The sequence below is a fragment of the Carassius gibelio genome, chromosome A3 (genome assembly GCF_023724105.1).
Source record: "Carassius gibelio isolate Cgi1373 ecotype wild population from Czech Republic chromosome A3, carGib1.2-hapl.c, whole genome shotgun sequence".
NCBI lineage: Eukaryota > Metazoa > Chordata > Actinopteri > Cypriniformes > Cyprinidae > Carassius > Carassius gibelio.
In genome coordinates, this window is record NC_068373.1 from 13,327,320 (window position 1) to 13,347,735 (window position 20,416).

The following is a 20,416-nucleotide window of genomic DNA, read 5'->3' on the forward strand; positions in this document are numbered from 1 at the left end:
CCCCCCAAGATTACTGTTATAAACATGAGCTGCGTCTAAAAGGCAAAGGGGGAGGTGTTGCTTCAATTTATAACAACATTTTCAGGATTTCTCAGAGGGCAGGCATCAAGTATAACTCGTTTGAAGTAATGGTGCTTCATATAACATTATCAAGAGAAACAATGTTAATCATAAATCCCCTGTTATGTTTGTACTGGCTAGTGTATACAGGCCACCAGGGCACCATACAGACTTTATTAAAGAGTTTGGTGATTTTACATCCGAGTTAGTTCTGGCTGCAGATAAAGTTTTAATAGTTGGTGATTTTAATATCCATGTTGATATTGAAAAAGATGCATTGGGATCAGCATTTATAGACATTCTGAACTCTATTTGGGTTAGACAAAACGTTTCAGGACCTACTTCTTGTCGAAATCATACTCTAGATTTAATACTGTCACATGGAATTGATGTTAATAGTGTTGAAATTATGCAGCCAAGTGATGATATCTCAGATCATTATTTAGTTTTGTGCAAACTTCATATAGCCAAAATTGTAAATTCTACTTCTTGTTACAAGTATGGAAGAACCATCACTTCTACCACAAAAGACTGCTTTTTAAGTTATCTTCCTGATGTATCCAAATTCCTTAGCATATCCAAAACCTCAGAACAACTTGATGATGTAACAGAAACTACGGACTCTCTCTTTTCTAGCATTTTAAATACAGTTGCTCCTTTACGCTTAAGGAAGGTTAAGAAAACCAGTATGATACCATGGTATAATGTGCATACTCACACCCTAAAGAGAGCAGCCCGAAAAATTGAGCGCAGCTGGAGGAAAACAAAACTTGTTAAATCATCTAAACCAACAACATGTATGTTAGACCCTATACCATCTAAGCTCCTAAAAGAGGTGCTTCCAGAAGTCATAGATTCTCTTCTGACTACGATTAATTCCTCATTTTCATTAGGATATGTCCCCAAAACCTTCAAACTGGCTGTTATTAAGCCTCTCATCAAAAAACAACAAATTGACCCCAAAGAACTAGTTAATTATAGACCAATCTCGAATCTCCCTTTTCTGTCCAAGATACTAGAAAAGGTGGTATCCTCACAATTATATTCCTTCTTAGAGAAAAATTGTATATGTGAGGATTTCCAGTCAGGATTTAGACCATATCATAGTACTGAGACTGCTCTCCTTAGAGTTACAAATGACCTGCTCTTATCATCTGATCATGGTTGTATCTTTCTATTAGTTTTATTGGATCTTAGTGATGCGTTTGACACAATTGACCACAACATTCTTTTGCATAGACTTGAACACTTTGTTGGAATAAATGGAAGTGCATTAGCATGGTTTAAATCGTACTTATATGACCGCTGTATAAAAGGCTCTGACATTTCTGGGTGCCTGCCACTTTAAGACTCGGTGATTACGGAGAGGAAGTGTGTAGTTAGTGTGGTTATAGTGAGTTCGGGAAAGTGTTCAAGTTCAGCAGCATAGTTCAGCCTACATACCTGTGTTGTGTAGTTTCCTTTATCTGTTCTGAACGATCCAGCTTCCAATATTTATGTGTTGAGTTCATGACAAAAAGTAAGTGGTCACTTCATTGTGTTTGTGTTTCTATACTGTAGAATTACATTGCATTAACATGCCCAGCGTGATGAGTGAGATGTACAGCGATAGAACAATGTTTATGCTGTAAAATACTGTAGGAAATACTAATTTAACTGATGTGAGCTTCCTGATGTTTAAATTACGTAGTAACGTTTATAACATTGAATTAAGAAGAATTAATATCGTGCTCGGGAGACCACTTGCAGACGCTGTTGTGCAGTAGCCTTTCTGTCCAGAGGATTGCCATTTCTCCTTCTGTAAACCCCTTTTTAATATAGTTTAGGTAAACTGGTCAGTGATATAGGAGGTAAAGCTTTTATGTGAAAGAAATAATATCCTCATTATGTTATTGTAGATTGTTTAAAGGGACATAGCAATGTTTATTGATATATTTATGTTTGATGATCCTGATTTTCTATTATTTGTGTGGATTTATTATTTACGTTGCATAGTAATCAGTACCTAATGGTGATTTATTTGTTTCTTATCAGACTATAATGACAATGCTGGATATTGGAATGTTCTGATGAATACTGCTGGATCTCAATACAGTTAATTGAAGAAATTACATCTCCTTGTCTTCATTCCTGTGTCCTGATCGATACACCATCCTGTTTACTGGCTAAAACCCTTGAGGAACTAGCCCTGCTTGAATACCTCATTAACATTGGTCCTTCGAGCCCGAGAGCAGTATTCAGGATGGAGTCAGATGAAGAGATGTATCCTGATGTGAGGCCTAAACGTCAAATACGTCGACCTGTCAGACTTCAGGACTTTGAAGTGGACTATATGGGATATAGTCAACGAGATCAGCACCAATGGGGCCTCTCATCCCCTGCCTTGGATAGGAGGGCGTTCTCTTCCAAGACAGCCCACCTCTCCGGGAATGCTGCTCACCCTGAGTTTCCTCAGCTAGCCCCAGACCACAGCCAGAGGAGGGATTTAGATGGGCTTAGCCAGCCTGTGCGGATACCCTCATCCCATCAGAGCCCATATTTGGATTCTCGTTTCTTTGAGGAAATCAGAGCTATTCGAGAGGAGAATACTAAACTGCTCCAAACACAACAGGCCTTTCAAATGGGCATAAAGGAACTCAATGAAGCACGGCGCGAGATGAAAGAGCTACTGGAGGTAGCCCGCTCACTGAGAGCAGACCTGGCCCAAGTTAATAGCCCAACCTCAAACTATAGTAATCCCACATCTCCACAAGCTGATGCTGTAACCTCAAGGAGTTTCGCTGTTGCAGCACACTCAAAGGAAATGGAGCAGGAGGACTGGCCTGATCCTCCACCCTGGCCTGAACCTGATGAGAACGTGTCAAGAGGGATGTGCAATCTCAGGGTTGATGAACAAGGTGCTAGACGATAGACATCACAACCTTTCCCCTGAAGCTAGAGTATGTAGGCTTTGTAAGCCTCCACTGCCTTCTCAGTATCCCGCTCCTACTTCTGATAAAGAGATATAACCATACCTCTCTACACGACCCTCTCAGTTGCTCACACACCCTGCCCCAGCTCATGCACCTGTGATGCAATCAGCACCTGCCCGAACCTACCATCCTTTAGCAGCCACTGGAACGGTACATGGAATGCCACCACCTAATCAGTTTATGCAGCTGCCAGGGAATGAACAAGTGTATCGAGGGCCCCAACCCACAATCCAAAGTTCATTCACCCGGATCCCAGTGAATTTGCACGGCTTCGCATAGCTCTAGAAAACCTACTCCCATCTAATGCTACAGAACTCTTCAAGTATCAAATACTTGTGAATCATTTAAAGCTGGAGGAAGCTAAACTTATAGCTGATGCTTATCAAAACTCGCCAACCCCCTATAGTGACACTATGTCAGCCCTCCATGACAAATTTGGTCAGCCTCATCAACTTGCCTTAAAGAAAATAGCAAGTGTTCTAGAAACCCCCGAAGTAAGGCGTGGTGATACTATGGCATTCCAGAAGTTCTCTCTTCAGATACAATCTTTAGTGGGCTTGTTGCGGACTCTGGGTCCTGAAGGGAAAATTGAACTCAACTGTGGCTCACATGTTGCTCATCTGCTAAGTAAGCTCCCTTCGGAACAGCGAGCTGATTTCCGTCGACATCAGTTCAAGCAGTTAGGGGCGACCCACACTCTACATGATTTGGCAGAATGGCTCGGCTATGAATCATGGTGTCAGGGCTTCGACAGTCAGGCTACTGGACGCAGCATAAAGGAAAGGCAGAATGTAAAGATTGATGGTCGTCCTGGAAGACAAACAGTGACCATCCTACATGGAGCTGGTGAGTCAAGAGAGACAGCATCTTTGTACCACAAAGAGAGTTCAACCAGCAGAGGGGCCAAGAGTAAAGCTTACTGTGCCTACTGTGAGAGTACTGAGCATTATCTTAGTCAATGCAGTGCGGTCACCAAACTCTCCAAAGACCAGCTTAGAGAGTGGATACGGGTTAACAAGCGGTGCTGGCGCTGTGCACAAACTCATCAATCTGCTCAGTGCACATTGAAGAAACCTTGCAACTACTGTCAGGGAAAACTACTGGCTCTTCACGAGATAAATACAAGAGCAGAGAGGGGCAATAAAGATGTAGCTGTTAAAGAAGAGAGCTGCTTAACCAGCTCTGCGGCTGACTCGCTCTACCTGGACAGACCTGGAGCCGGGAATCGAGTCATGTTAAAGGTCGTCCCTGTGCTTGTACATTATGAGGACCAGACACTTGATACCTTTGCGATCCTCGATGATGGGTCAGAGAGGACCATGTTGTTGACAGCAGCAGCTAAGTTTCTTGGCATAAAGGGCACTCCTGAAGCGCTTCCTTTGCGTACAGTCCGACAGGACATCCAGATCCTCCATGGCCACACAGTGTCTTTCCATGTCTCACCAGCCGCAAACCCTCACACCAGCTATAAGATCAATGGTGCCTTCACGGCTGGCCGCCTCAGCCTAGCACAGCACACTTACCCCATTGACCGTCTGAAGAGGAAATATAAATACCTAAGTGGCATTGCCCTACCTGCCTTAAGAGATGCTCAGCCTACACTCCTTGTAGGCTCCGACAACCCTCAGCTGATAGCACCTGTCGAACCAGTCAGGCTTGGTCCACCAGGTGGCCCAGCCGCAGTCTTTCCCAGGCTCGGGTGGACTCTTCAAGGCCCTACCCCATTCAGGGGGTGGCCAATCCAACCTGCACAGTGTCTGTTTACTTCATCTGCGCCACCAATGGATGAGCTTTACAAGCATGTTGAGAGGCTCTGGCAAGTAGACACTGTACCTTACCGACATGAAAGAGAGGTGACTCGGTCGAAGCTGGATCAGCAGGATGTAGCATTGCTTGAAGCCAAGATGGTCTGTACTAATGTAGATGGAATTCTTAGGTACGCCACACCATTGCTGCGCCATCCAGGCATGCCACCTTTGCACTCGCCAAAGGAGTCAGTTATGTAGTACTGAGAGGCGACTTTTAAAGGACCCTAAACTAGCAGATGCGTACAAGATGGAAATGCAGAAGCTCATAGAAACAGGTGCTATGAAGGAAGTCACTGAGGAGACATCTACCAAAGAAGGATGGTACATCTCACATCATCTCGTCAGCCACAACGGAAAGAACCGCCTGGTCTTTAACTGCTCTCACCTGTACCTTGGGCAGACCCTGAACCAGTACCTGCTTCCTAGCCCTACCCTTGGTGCCCCCTTGCTGGGAGTCTTATTGAGATTTCGTGAACATCCCATAGCTGTTAGTGGAGACATCAAGGGGATGTGGCCCTAATAGATCCCAACCGATGGTCCCAAGGACCTCCCTTCCTTCTCCAGAACCCAGCCACCTGGCCAGAAAGACCCAGCACTGAGCCATTTGAGGACAATGTGGAACTCCGGAAGACCACCTTCTGTGGAGTAACGATTACCTCACCAATATCAATCAGCAGGGATGACAAGGTGTACCAAACCTGGCAGGAGCTCATAGATGCCACTGCTCTAGAAATCCTAGGACCAAACCCTTCAAGTTCACCACCTAATCCTGAAGAGTACCAACAGGCAGAGATGATTGTTCTGCAGCGGGCCCAACAACAGTCATTTCCAGAGGACTACAAACTCCTTGCAGCTGGGAAACCTGTCTCATCTGGGAGTCGATTACTCACCTTGGCTCCAGAGTTAGATAAATCCACGGACCTCATTCGAGTAGGAGGTCGGTTACGACGTTTGGAAGGTCAAGATGACTTGACATTGCACCCTGTAGTTCTGGATGCCTCACACCCAGTTACACGCTTGCTTATCCAAAGGTTTGATAGCGACCTGCTCCATCCTGATCCAGAGCGGGTCTTCGCAGAGATGCGGCGGTCGTTCTGGATAATCCATGGAAGGGAGGCGATTCGCAGACATCAGCGTACTTGTGCCGAATGTCAGCGCTGGAGAGCTCAGCCTTCCATTCCCCGAATGGTGGACCTTCCCGTTGCTCGTCTCCGACTACACAAACCCAACTTCCATTCCACTGGCGTGGATTGTTTTGGACCCATGTTTGTGAAGATGGGCAGACGCCAAGAGAAATGCTGGGGGATAATATTTAAGTGTTTAACAACCAGGGCGGTACACTTGGATCTCCTCAGAAATATGGATGCGGATGCTTACTTGATGGCCCTAAGACGGTTCATCGCCAGAAGGGGGACACCTGCAGAGTTGTTGTCAGACCAGGGGACCAACTTCAGAGGAGGAGAACGGGAACTTAGAGAGGCTTTTGCCAGTATGGAGCCAACCTTGCGGAAACGACTCGCGTGTCAGAGGATTAAGTTTCAGTTTAACCCCCCAGCAGCTCCTCTTTGGAGGAGTGTGGGAGAGAGAGGTACGCTCCGTCAAGTCTGCAAGTCTGACTAAAAAGTCAACCCCTTTTTAATATAGTTTAGGTAAACTGGTCATTGATATAGGAGGTAAAGCTATTATGTGAAAGAAATAATATCCTCATTATGTAATTGTAGATTATGTTTAAAGGGACATAGCAATGTTTATTGATATATTTATGTTTGATGATCCTGATTTGTATTATTTGTGTGGATTTATTATTTACGTTGCATAGTAATCAGTACCTAATGGTGATTTATTTGTTTTTTATCAGACTATAATGACAATGCTGGATATTGGAATGTTCTGATGAATACTGCTGGATCTCAATACAGTTAATTGAAGAAATTACATCTCCTCGTCTTCATTCCTGTGTCCTGATCGATACACCATCCTGTTTACTGGCTAAAACCCTTGATGAACTAGCCCTGCTAGAATACCTCATTAACAACCGCCATCAGTTCGTAGCAGTGAATGAAGATGTATCATATCAATCACAAGTGCAGTATGGAGTACCCCAAGGCTCAGTATTAGGGCCGCTACTCTTCACGCTTTATATGTTACCCTTGGGAGATATCATCAGGAATCATGGTGTTAGCTTTCACAGTTATGCTGATGATACTCCGCTCTATATTTCTTCGCGGCCCGGTGAAACACACCAATTTGAAAAACTAATGGAATGCATAGTCGATATAAAAAACTGGATGACGAGTAATTTCTTACTGCTAAATTCTGAAAAAACAGAGGTGTTAATTATAGGACCTAAAAACTCTGCATGTAATAACCTAGAACACTGTCTAAGACTTGATGGCTGCTCTGTCAATTCCTTGTCATCAGTTAGGAACCTAGGTGTGCTATTTGATCGCAATGTTTCTAGCATTTGTAAAACTGCATTTTTCCATCTCAAAAATATATCTAAATTACGGTCTATGCTCTCAATGTCAAATGCAGGAATGTTAATCCATGCATTTATGACCTCAAGGTTAGATTATTGTAATGCTTTATTGGGTGGTTGTTCTGCATGCTTAGTAAACAAACTACAGCTAGTCCAAAATGCAGCAGCAAGAGTTCTTATTAAAACCAGGAAGTATGACCATATTAGCCCGGTCCTGTCAACACTGCACTGGCTCCCTATCAAACATTGTATAGATTTTAAAATATTGCTTATTACTCATAAAGCCCTGGATGGTCTAGCACCTCAGTATTTGAATGAGCTCCTTTTACATAACAATCCTCTACATCCTCTACGTTCTCAAAACTCAGGCAATTTGATAATACCTAGAATATCAAAATCAACTGCGAGCAGCAGATCCTTTTCCTATTTGGCGCCTAAACTCTGGAATAACCTACCTAACATTGTTCGGGAGGCAGACACACTCTTGCAGTTTAAATCTAGATTAAAGACCCATCTCTTTAACCTGGCTTACACATAACATACTAATATGCTTTTAATATCCAAATCCGTTAAACCACCCGATGTACTTGCTACATCATTAGAAGAATGGCATCTACACTAATATTAGTCTGTTTCTCTCTTATTCCGAGGTCACCGTAGCTACCAGATCCAGAATGTATCCAGCTCAGCAGGTCACTGCAGTCACCCGGATCCAGTACGTTTCCAGACCAGATGGTGGATCAGCACCTAGAAAGGACAACTAGAGCCCCAGATACAGATCCCCTGTAAAGACCTTGTCTCAGAAGACCACCAGGACAAGACCACAGGAAACAGATGATTCTTCTGCACAATCTGACTTTGACCAGACGAAACTAGTAGTTCAATTGCAGGCTGCAGCAGAGGAGAACTGGCCCCCCAACTGAGCCTGGTTTCTCCGAAGGTTTTTTTCTCCATTCTGTCACCGATGGAGTTTCGGTTCCTTGCCGCCGTCGAGATGACATCACTGAATTCAATGATGAACTGCCTTTAACTGTCATTTTGCATTATTGACACACTGCTTTCCTAATGAATGTTGTTCAGTTGCTTTGATGCAATGTATTTTGTTTAAAGCTCTATATAAATAAAGGTGACTTGACTTGACAAATATCTCAATTACAGTTAAGTAGAAGTTAATTGTACTCAGTTGTGTTTTAGGCACTAAAACAGTCCAGTACATTATAATCAAACATATTTTTATATTGAAATAATGAAGATTTCTGTGCCACCCCAGACTGGTGTCTGGCCCCTCCCTGACCACCCTTACGAAAAACATACTGGCTCCGCCACCATGTATTAAACATCAAAAACACATCTTTTTTTTGTCAAGAAACAGACATGGGTGTCATGTAGGGTAAATATTTTTTTAATGGGACAAAAAAAATTATTTAACAAGATAACAATTTAATAATAATGGCAAAAATGTATAATTACGTAATGTTTCTTTTCCATGATTATTCAAACAGGGAATAAATTATATAGAGAGAGTGACATTAATACTAACATTGATCTTTTGTGAGTTTAAGCAATCTCAAGATTCAAGTTATTCTTATAGTTATTGTTTCAGCTGATTTTCTCAAAAAACAAAACAAAACAATTGTTATAATCACTAAAGCTGTATAAACTGTGAAATGAATCTCTTACATTGTACATACATCTGCGCTTTGATGTTTATGATGAGGGAATTTGCCAGACTCCGGAATTCAGTCAGCGAACACGCTCAACTGATGAAGTGATGAAACTGATGAGTTTCAGCTAGGACTCATCTCCACGCTTCTGTTTTGCCATTGCATTCCTAAAATTAAAGGCCATGTTGCAGGTTAACCACCACTTTCGATTAATGGGTACATAACTCACTCAAGATTTTTCATTTTGAAAATGCCTCAAAAATGGTCTTAAAGACCAGTTTATTTTTACGTTTTTGGTATGAACGTTTTTTTACGCAACTCGGTGATGACGTCACGTTGGCGAGAAGTCGAGGTAGAGGAAAGGTAGCCTCAACCTGGCATGATGCCGCGTTTCAGGCAACCCGTAACCCGTGTTTTCCCACCTTAAACCCATGAAAGTACTGGAACGGCAGTCAAACCCATGACTTCCCACCCGTGAACTCGTACTAGATCGATGTACTCCGAGTTTCGAGGTCACACAGCACGCGAAACAACGATGGCAGCCCCTACGAATAATACTGCCTATGGATGCAGTGTTTATGCAAGTGGTAAACGTTGAAAAAACGATTTTAGGTCAATGTAACGTTGCAATAAAATAAATAGTCTAGCTACAATTCCTTGCGCTCAGAAAGTTTGGCGTAACTTGCCTGGAACGGTACAAAGTCGTTAGTCGTGGTATGAAATAGTGATTACGAGTTCAAAAACATGCCTGGAACGCAAGCAGCATCAGAACCAACGTTATAGCGACTGACTGGGATGAGGAAGAGGTGGCAAGAGCCAACATGCATGATGCCCACAGTGTAATTTCGAACCTGCCTGACGTGAGAGGCCAAATGAGGAATTGCCAAGAACTGATGTCCGTCAAAGCCAATTAAATTCATGCTCCGAGGAGAACTCTTTTTATATGGAACTCTATAACTCTTTATATTGAGTGTGTTTTTACTCAAATGGTTCTCTATTTGGGCTTATGTTTTTTGGAACAAAGCAGGAATTATGGTCTGGCTGAAATTGGCTCATGAAGGAATATTGTAATGGATCTCAATTACATTAAGCATGTTCTTAAAACCTGCGTTTTCCACTACAGAGTAAGGTCTCATATCCGCGGCTATAACGTAAATGCACCATTCGCTGCGGTCATGTCCGTAGTACGGAGCCCGGGACGTCACCTGTAGGAGAAAAAAAATCAATCCGTGGCGACAGTTTTGCAATCCGTCCCCTCAGTTTATAAACCGTACTCACGAATTCATAAAATGTTCCCTCGGTTTAACAAATTGTGCCCACGGATTAACAAACCGTGCCCATGAATTTCCAATCCGTGCGCTCAGATTTTGTAAACCGTACCCTCGGTTTTTGAATACGTAGGCCTACCCACAAATTCATAATCCGTGCGCACGCTTTCGCAATCCGTTCCCTCGGATTTGTAAACCATACTCACGGATTCATGCAGCAAGCTCCTACGTGTTAACATAGTTTCATTGAATATTATTATATGGAATAGGTTTACAGCAAAGTGTCTTAAGTGATTCTTTATCAAGTGTAGTACGAGGTGGAATACAAAGATTTAATAAGAAAGATGCGCATTAAAATCTTGTTCAATTGGTGATAATCTTATAATAGCACTTGATTATTATTTTGCAATAATCCTGGCATTGTGACTGACTCTGGATAAATTTTTTCCTCTTTTGTAAGTTGTTTTGGATAAAAGATTCTTATGCATAACCTGTTTAATAATATATAATAATGATAAAAATAAAGTTATTTTTATAATTTTAATTTGTAGGCTAAATAAATGAGTACAAGACAGTAAAAATGTTTGTCATAAAATAATTTGTGAATTGCTTTATTTTTAAATAACCTTTGACAGATTTGGAAATGTTTGTGTACAATTCTTTCTTAACATGAAGACTTATTTTTGTGATTTTATTATACTAAGCTCCACCCACCTGCCGGAGTTAGATGCATGTTTCACTGTTAATGTGTAAAATGCGTGTCAGTTTTCAAATCCGAGGGAACGGATTCAAAAACCGAGGGTACGGTTTACACAATCTGAGCGCATGGATTGGGAATTCGTGGGCACGGTTTGTAAATCTGTGGGTACGATTTGTTAAACTGAGTGAACAGTTTATTAATTCATGAGTACGGTTTATAAACTGAGGGGACGGATTGCAAAACCGTTGCCACGGATTGATTTTTTTTTCTCCTACAGGTGACGTGCGGGGCTCCGTAGTACCGAGCCTTCAGCACGTACTGAGTGAGCGAGCGCCTGACTGAGTAGCCTAACATAAACATATAAGTTGGTGTTTTTGTTTTTTTTCGGGGGTGTCAGGGGCGTTGCCTGTTACGTCGTTTGGGTTATTGGGCTACCTTGTTGAACGCATAACATTATTTTTCACACACCTTTTTTATTTTCCAAATTTAATTAATTAGTCCAACGAACCGTTCGGTACATAATGCGTACCGCGTACCGAACCGAAAGCCTCGTACCGAACGGTTCAATACGAATAGTATCGTTACACCCCTAATAAGTACTTAGCTCCTGCTGATCTTGTCTCCGAGAATGGCGAAACACATATTTAAATAGGCACTGTCTTTATAAATAAACCACAAATTTGAGTTTTAAACAAATACATTCTGAAATTACATTTCATTGCACAATAACAGTAATATTTTGAAAAGGATCTGAATAAATGGTGGTTGAACTCAACCAATGCTGCGTGAACCAATCAGGATGTTTAGCGCCCAAGTCACGCTCCCGAAAGTTCTGGAACTTTGAAAAAGTACCACCACGCCAGCAGGGACTTTTTGAGGGGCATTTTTTTACCCAGAACTTTATTTAGTTCCTGCGGTGGAAACACACCAAGTACCAGGCCAAAGTCCCTAGTTCCTGGGTAAAGTTCCTGCAGTGGAAATGTGGCATTTATTTTATCACGTGTATGCTTGCATTTCATAAATTTCATTTAGAGAATAATTAATGTAACTAGTAATGTAACCAATTACTTTTGAAATAAATTAATCAGAACAGTAACGATTACTTTTAAAAGGAGTAATCAGTAATCATCAATTTGTATACATTTTCAGAGTAACTTGCCCAACACTGAAATCAAGTCGATCTCACATGTGACATCACACAGACAGGCCCCTCCCACGATAGTTTGATTGACAGTGGTGTTTCAGTGCAGACTGGTGTCTTTCCTTACACTCACCCTGAGTGAGCTGAAATCAGTCCACCATTGTTTCACTAGTGGAGCAGATGTAGACTAGAATGACTCCTAAGTGATAGAGGTGTTTTGTTGTTGGATATAATAATGAACATAGCAGTCGTCGTTTACTCACGACATCTGAGCCGCTGAAGACACAGTGATTACATTTGTTTTTGAAGGGAATGTGCCCCTGATCTACTTAAATGCATCTATGTTGGCTCGAATCATTTGTGATCCAGCTTCATCCACAGAAGAAGTGTTTATTTTTTTTTATTTTTTTTTATATAATCTTTGCAGATCGCCTTTCCTAATAATGTGCTAATTAGCAAGTTTCATGATGAATGCAGCTAAATCAATCAGTTCCTCTGAGAGCGGCTTGGAAGAGAGGGGCGGGGTCAGCAGAGCTCATTAGCATGTAAAGGAAAACGCTACAAAACTGCCTGCTCTAAAAAGAGAGGATTTTGACAGGGCAAAAAAGGTGTTTTTTACACTATCATTGAGAAATTTTAACCAAACTATGTTACAGACTTTTCATTATGACCCTTAAGAATAATATCAACTTGTGGAAAATGGGCATATGACCCCTTTAAATCAGTATGTAAGAAAGGGAAAAGATTTCAACCAGCTGAAATATCTTAATGATGTCCAAGTAGTTTTATTACTAATTTTATAATTTACATCTGCTTTCCTGTTTCTTTTCCTGCTTACTTTGCTGTGTATTTCTCCAGCTTTGCACGTCTTTTTAGTTCATCTGCGAGCCCTCCTCCAGTGAAACGGCCGTACACCAGTGTCAACATTCACTACAGGTCTCCCTCTCCTGCTGGCTACAACCAGAGACGCTCCCAAACCATGTGCCAGATCTCCACCTCCAGCGGCACACTGGAGTTCATGCCTGAAGAGTGAGAAGAAACATGCATACCTGACCGAGTCTTTGTCCCATCTGTCCTCACATCCTCATCCACACACTGTACCTGTCTGTTTGTCCTCCCTCTTCCTCTGTCCCCCATGTCTGTTCTCTCTCTTTCTTCTGCTCAGGAAAGCTGACTCCTGCTAAATGCTGTGCGCTAATGCTGCATTTGACTCACTCAGACCTTTACTTAGGTTATCCAAGGAAATAGCATAGAATTTTATGGTTTTAAATAAAACTAATAATAAAAAATACAGACTAATTCTAACATTATCTCTAAAAGAAAACATGCATTTTTTTTTTTTACATTTTTTAGCATTTATTTAATACTTAATTTAGGTTGTGAGGTTTAGTTCTCAGGGAACATGCATATAACTGTGTATTATTTTTTGGGATAAAACCATTAAAAAATGATTTTAGTATTCATAAACGGTTATGATTTTTATTTAGATTTTTAATTGGCTTAAATTTTTATATTTTCAGTTTTAATTTACATTTTAATTTGTGCATTTGGTAACACTTTATTATAACGTTCAGTTGTAAGGCATTTATACATGTTTTGTTAATGATGAACTAATCATTTACAAAACATAATTATGGGTTCATAAATTAATAAGTGGTATGTTAATATTTTTATCTGTGTTTTGTGGATAGAGTTATAAATCATGTACAAGTGATTAGATGATTATTATCTAATGATTTACAAAACATGAATAAACATTCACAAATGATTAAGTAATATGCTAACGATTTACAAATCTGCCATAAGTCATCTTAAAAAGGAGCATCATGAAATAATCAAAGAGATCCTTAGTAAATGGTTAATAAGTTACTAGTTAATATATTAGTTTACACTGTCGATTACTGGATGCAGAAAGCTTTGCAATTTGATTTATTCAAGCATTTACACAACTGGTTTTGAATACTTTGTAGTGTGTACTGCAATGTAAGGGCAGATTTTAGACAGATGTTTTCTCTGAGACACATGGAATATTTAGAACACTGAGATAATAGTACAATGTTGACATTTCAATGATTTATTAGTGATTAATAATATATTAACTAGTAACTCTTCTGAAAAAAAATGATTAATTTCATTTACTTTTTTTATATAAGTGGTTGCAATCAGTTTATTTTAGCTACATTTAAATAAACACATTTAGTTAACTTACTTAAAAAAAAATAATGTAGCTAATATAAATTGTATGCAACCACTTACCTTGAAAAAAAAAACTTTAGTATAATTTTTCCTTTTACTAAGGATCCGTTTGATTATTTTATAATGAACAGATTTGTAAATCCTTAGCATATTACTTATTAATCATTTGTGAATCATTGTTTGTAAATTATTAGTTAATCATTAATGAATCAATTGTAAATTAATTAACAAACCATACAACTAATTCTTAGCATATCACTTATTTATTGCTTTTGAATGTTTTTTAAATTATTAGTTCATTATTATCTAATCACTTATAAATAATGAAAAATAATTTTTTTATGCATTTATTGCTTAATTCATCAGAGCATTTTTATACATTTACATTTCAAACCATTAGATCATATCAACATATACATATCAAATTTTTTTTTTTAAGTCTGCTTCCCTCGCACTCCATTAAATAACATTTGCCAAATAAAGAAATATAAATGAAATGTATCACATCCCGCAGTGTGTCTGGCATTTGTTTTTGGCCTCGGCTGGCTGGTTCTCTCGCACTTTCGCTGACTGCTCGCTCTCTCTCTTTCTCTTCGCCCTGTAGACTGCCCAGTAATGGTGTTGCGTCTCTCCTCAGCGATTCTGCGCCCTGTACACGCAGAGAGCAGCGTCGAGAGCAGTACCGGCAGGTGCGCGAGCAAATGCGCCGGAAGGACGGCCCCATGCAGACCTGTGGCTGGAGTGTCCCGTCCCGACTGAAACAGGTATCTGCCCCTATGTTGACCCTTGATCTCTATTAAATTTATCTCCACCTGGAGACTGAAGTGCCTCTGTTTTGTCAGGAAGTCAAATAGAAGAGAAAAAAATATGGAGCCAAATGCACCAAAAGCGTGCACCAAAAGGGCATTTCCTATAGCTCCTCCCAAGATAGGGAATGGGCATCTGAGTTTATGTGAGGTGATTAATGGTTTGTTGAAGATGTGCAAGAGCAATTTAGTGGGGGAAAAAATGGGTTAGTATGAAACAGTTTATCAGATGACTTTAATTCAGCATTTAGAGCTTACATCCACAACAAATACTGTATATTATGGTGAAATCATTAAAATGAATTTATCTGGAATTTATAATTTAATAATAATTAAAAAAAAAAAATTGTGATGAAGAATAGATTTTCACTTAATATTTGACAAAAAAAAAATGCTAGAATTTTTTAAAAAACTAAATAAAGAACAAAATAAAAGAACTAAATAAAAAAAACTATTAAAATCGTTTTTAATTTATATATATTATATATATTTATACACACACACACACACGTAGAGTATAAACATTTATAAATTATTAAAAAAGAAATGTAACCTTGGAAACTAACTGAAATACAATGTTTAAATAAATAAGATGAAACACTAAAATGAATTTAAAAATAATAATAATAAACTAAAAATAAAGGTAAATATGACTTTTTTTTTTTCAAATAAAATAACAAAAATGAAAATTAAGTGAAAGTAAAACTAATATTCAAAATATGAATAAATACTCTAATATATAAAATTACAATGCATTGTTGCATTTGTGTTTGCACTGTGATTTGTTAATTTTATCAGTGAATTGTTTGTTTACATGAACCGTGCAAATAAACTGTTTTGCTAAAATAATTTAAGCTTCCCAATACTACATAAGAGAGACAGACATGCTTACTGTCTTTGCTCATTTTGCTGTACAGCTACAGACAGTAAAATGTGAAGAAGAATACAGTGCATTTAGCGTGGCTCTAACTGTGATCTCCCGCAGAACGTCCCGCAGGCGGACAGTGCTCAAGATCCCACAGTGAAGAGGATGCAGGCAAGTCTGAGCGGAAGAGGACCAGCATGCACCTCTCCCACCCTGTCCCTTTAACTCCCAGCCCTAACCTGACTCAGCCTCAGTCAGCAAATCACTGCGTAGACACAGCAGAAAATTATGTCTTTGCTAAGTTGAATATATCTTTAGAAATGAAACCTCTGGTATTTATACCGTAGTATTTTCCGCATTTAAGATCTTTTTCTGATTTTACAGTAACATACAACCTTTACTGATATAACTGTACCAGTCATCATAATTTATTAGTCAGCGTTATTGCAAGATAACCTTAAATGTAAATGTAGTACCATGTTTCAATTTAAAAGTAATTCAAATACAGTGGTCCATGAAAATCATTCAGCATTTGATGAACTATCCATCCATCCATCCATCCATCATCTTCCGCTTATCCGGGGCCGGGTCGCGGGGGCAACAGTCTAAGCAGAGACGCCCAGACTTCCCTCTCCCTGGCCACTTCTTCCAGCTCTTCCGGTGGGACCCCGAGGCGTTCCCAGGCCAGCCGGGAGACATAGTCCCTCCAGCGTGTCCTAGGTCTTCCCCGGGGCATCCTCCCGGTGAGACGTGCCTGGAACACCTCCCTGGGAAGGCGTCCAGGAGGCATCCGAAATAGATGGACAATGGAGGTGGAGAACATGGTCCACTCGGACTCAATATCTCCAGACTCCCTCGGGATCCGGTCGAAGCTCTGCCGGAGGTGGGAGTTGAAGATCTTTCTGACAGGGGGCTCGGCCAAACGTTCCCAACAGACCCTCACAGTACGTTTGGGTCTGCCGAGTCTGTCCAGCTTCCTCCCCCACCATCGGATCCAACTCACCACCAGGTGGTGATCAGTTGACAGCTCCGCCCCTCTCTTCACCCGAGTGTCCAAGACATATGGCCGAAGGTCTGATGACACGACCACAAAGTCGATCATCGACCTCCGGCCTAGGGTGTCCTGGTGCCACGTGCACTGATGGACACCCTTATGCTTGAACATGGTGTTCGTTATGGACAAACCGTGGTTAGCACAGAAATCCAATAACAGAACACCGCTCGGGTTCAGGTCAGGGGGGCCGTTCCTCCCAATCACGCCCCTCCAGGTGTCACTGTCACTGCCCACGTGAGCGTTGAAGTCCCCCAGTAGAACGACGGAGTCTCCAGTCGGAGCACTTTCCAGCACCCCTCCCAGAGACTCCAAGAAGGCCGGGTAGTCCGCACTGCCGTTCGGCCCGTAGACACAAACGACAGTGAGAGACCTATCCCCGACTCGAAGGCGCAGGGAAGCGACCCTCTCGTTCACCGGGGTAAACTCCAACACATGGCGGCTGAGCTGGGGGGCTATTAGCAAACCCACGCCAGCCCTCCGCCTCTCACCATGGGCAACTCCAGAGTGGTAGAGAGTCCAGCCTCTCTCAAGAAGTGTGGTTCCAGAACCCAAGCTGTGCGTTGAGGTGAGCCCAACTATCTCTAGTCGGTACCTCTCGACCTCCCACACAAGCTCAGGTTCCTTCCCCGCCAACGAGGTGACATTCCACGTCCCTAATGCCAGATTCCGTGTCCAGACATCGGGTCGTCGGGGGTCTCGCCTACGACTGTCGCCCGATCCACTATGCACCGGCCCCTTATGCTCCCTCCTGCAGGTGGTGAGCCCACAGTAGGGCGGCCCCACGTCACTCCTTCGGGCTGAGCCCGGCCGGACCCCATGGGGGAAGGCCCGGCCACCAGGCGCTCGCATACAAGCCCCAACCCCGGGCCTGGCTCCAGGGTGGGGCCCCGGCTGCGCCATGCCGGGCGACGTCACGGTCCTTGATTTTAATTTTGCCATAAGGGGTTTTGTGAACTGTTCTTAGTCTGGCCCGTCACCAAGGACCTGTTTGCCTTGGGAGACCCTACCAGGAGCATATAGCCCCAGACAACATAGCTCCCAGGATCATTCAGGCACTCAAACCTCTCCACCACGATAAGGTGACAGTTCAAAGAGAGGATTTGATGAACTAAGTAACTACAATTTAAAAAGCTCAAATATATCATGTTATGATTTAATGTAATAGGAAATAAGTTTAATATATAGTTTGCTTTCTGTTCAACATGTTTTATATTTATGAAATCATGAATGCAATTTAATTTAAATAGTGTGGTCCTTTGGGAAAAATTATATATTATATATATATAATATTCAGAGATGTATAGTAACGAAGTAGAACTACTTCACTACTGTACTTAAGTACTAAAAGGCGGTATCTGTACTTTACTAGAGTATTATTTTTTTCCCCTACTTCCACTTTTACTTCAGTACATATTTTCAGTGAGTTTAATACTTTTACTCCGTTATTTTTGTTGTGTGCAGCATCGTTACTCGTTACCCACATTACCACTGCCAGAACTGTAGATGGCAGGTTTGATGAAGCTGGCACATCATTGAGCGAAGCAAGCGATTAAGAAGACTGCACGTGCTGACTGAACTGCTGTGAAGAGAGAGATGAACACCGAGCCGAGCCAGATAATGACTCGTTCACGAGTCAAGAACGGGTTGCATCGGTTTCCGGATCACCAGTATTTCTTTCTGACAGTTCGATTCAATAAACCGGTTGAAGAAAACAGTTCACCGGTTCTTTTGCGCTCGACGTAATGATGTCATTGGCAATGATTGCAAGCCTTCGGTTTACCTGGGCTCATAATATTAGCACAGAATCAGTTCAGAATCAATCACCAAAAGAATCAGTTCGGTCCAGCGCTCTGTGTGTCGGTTTGCTTCCATAGACAGTAAAAGACTGAAGCACACATGCGCAGTATCATCAGCTCCTCGGTTCTCGAATCGGACACGAATTCGTAAACGGTTCTTCACTCGTGAACGAGTCAGTCTTTTGTTCGTAATCTGGCTCGGCTCGGTGTTCATCTTCAGTTCTCTCTTCACATCAGTTCAGTCAGTGTACTGTTTGAGTAAATGAATTACTCCGCGATATTGGCTTGTTTTAACTCCGAGGGAGTGTCAGCCACATTAAAAAAGTAAACAGCTTAAGTCATTTGTGGATTAATGCGTATTGGAGACGCAAACCGTTTAAAACGATTCAGTTCGATTTGGTGAACTGTTTCAAAAAGATCCGGTTACATCTAACGATTCGTTTACGAAACGGATATCACAAACTGCTTTGTTTTGAACTGTCTAACAACAGACACGGAAGAGAAGACAATGCTGAATAAAGTCGTAGTTTTTGCTATTTTTTATATTTAACTGACCCTCTGATGTCACATGGACTACTTTGAAGATGTTTTTCTTACCTTTCTGGACATGGACAGTAGTCCGTACACACAGCTTCAATGGAGGGACTGAGAGCTCTCGGACTAAATCTAAAATATCTTAAACTGTGTTCCAAAGATAAACGGAGGTCTTACATGTTTGAAACAACATGAGGGTAAGTTATTAATGACATAATTTTGCAAATTGGGCAAAATAACCCTTTAATCTGTTTTTTGTTTACAAAAAGTTACAGTCAAGTAATTGTGATTGTCCTTTAGGTTAATCATTTGAAATAGTAAAAACAATATGTTCAAACTTTTGACTACTTTCTTTAATAACTACATAACACAGTACTCGTACTTTTACTTTCAGTACTTGAGTAGTAAATTTTAAAATAGACTACTTGCAATACTTAAGTACAAAATTTTTTTAATACTTTAGTACTTCTACTTAAGTGTGGTGCTTAAAGAGCACTTCAACTTCTACTCAAGTCACTTTTTTGATAGAGCACTTGTACTTTTACTCAAGTATGGGTCTCTAGTACTTTATACATCTCTGATAATATTCAGAAAATAAAAAGTCATTTAGGTGTACTTAATAAAGAGAGAACACTTTCAGGACTGTTTCTTAGGACACTTAAGTACTCTTTATAAATGTGTATAAAAATACATACTTTAAAGCACATTTTAAATCATTTTAATAATCTTTTTTGTGTTTTTCATTTTAAACGAAAGCTTGTTTTATTATAATCAGATTCCAATATTTGATTCTATAAAGAGAACACAGTCTTAGATGAAAGTAAATTCAGATGGTGAGAAAGTCTATACTGTCAGTCTTATGTAACATGATATGCTGGTCCCTATCAAACTTTCCTCCATCTTAGAAACACTTGAATCATGATTTGCTGCTCTCTCTGTCTCTCAATGGCATTTGCTGACTATACAGTAGACTGACTGTCATTGCGCATGTGTCTGCCTTGTAACCCTCTAACAGACTTTGAACTACTGTTCTTGGTTTCCCCTTTTCTCTGTGTGCTCTGGATCAAGGCAAT

The 20,416-nt window shown here is 40.9% G+C and overlaps 1 protein-coding gene across 1 annotated transcript in view; it reads left to right on the forward strand.

The window, feature by feature from the left end:
• Positions 1 to 20,416, forward strand: part of LOC127947659 (C-Jun-amino-terminal kinase-interacting protein 3) — a 144,427-nt gene that overhangs the window by 113,874 nt on the left and 10,137 nt on the right. Inside the window, exons 17-20 of the mRNA XM_052544681.1 lie at positions 12,951 to 13,121; positions 14,893 to 15,052; positions 16,080 to 16,130; positions 18,888 to 18,890. Coding sequence (XP_052400641.1) covers positions 12,951 to 13,121; positions 14,893 to 15,052; positions 16,080 to 16,130; positions 18,888 to 18,890 — 385 coding nt within the window. The remainder of the gene's footprint in view (positions 1 to 12,950; positions 13,122 to 14,892; positions 15,053 to 16,079; positions 16,131 to 18,887; positions 18,891 to 20,416) is intronic.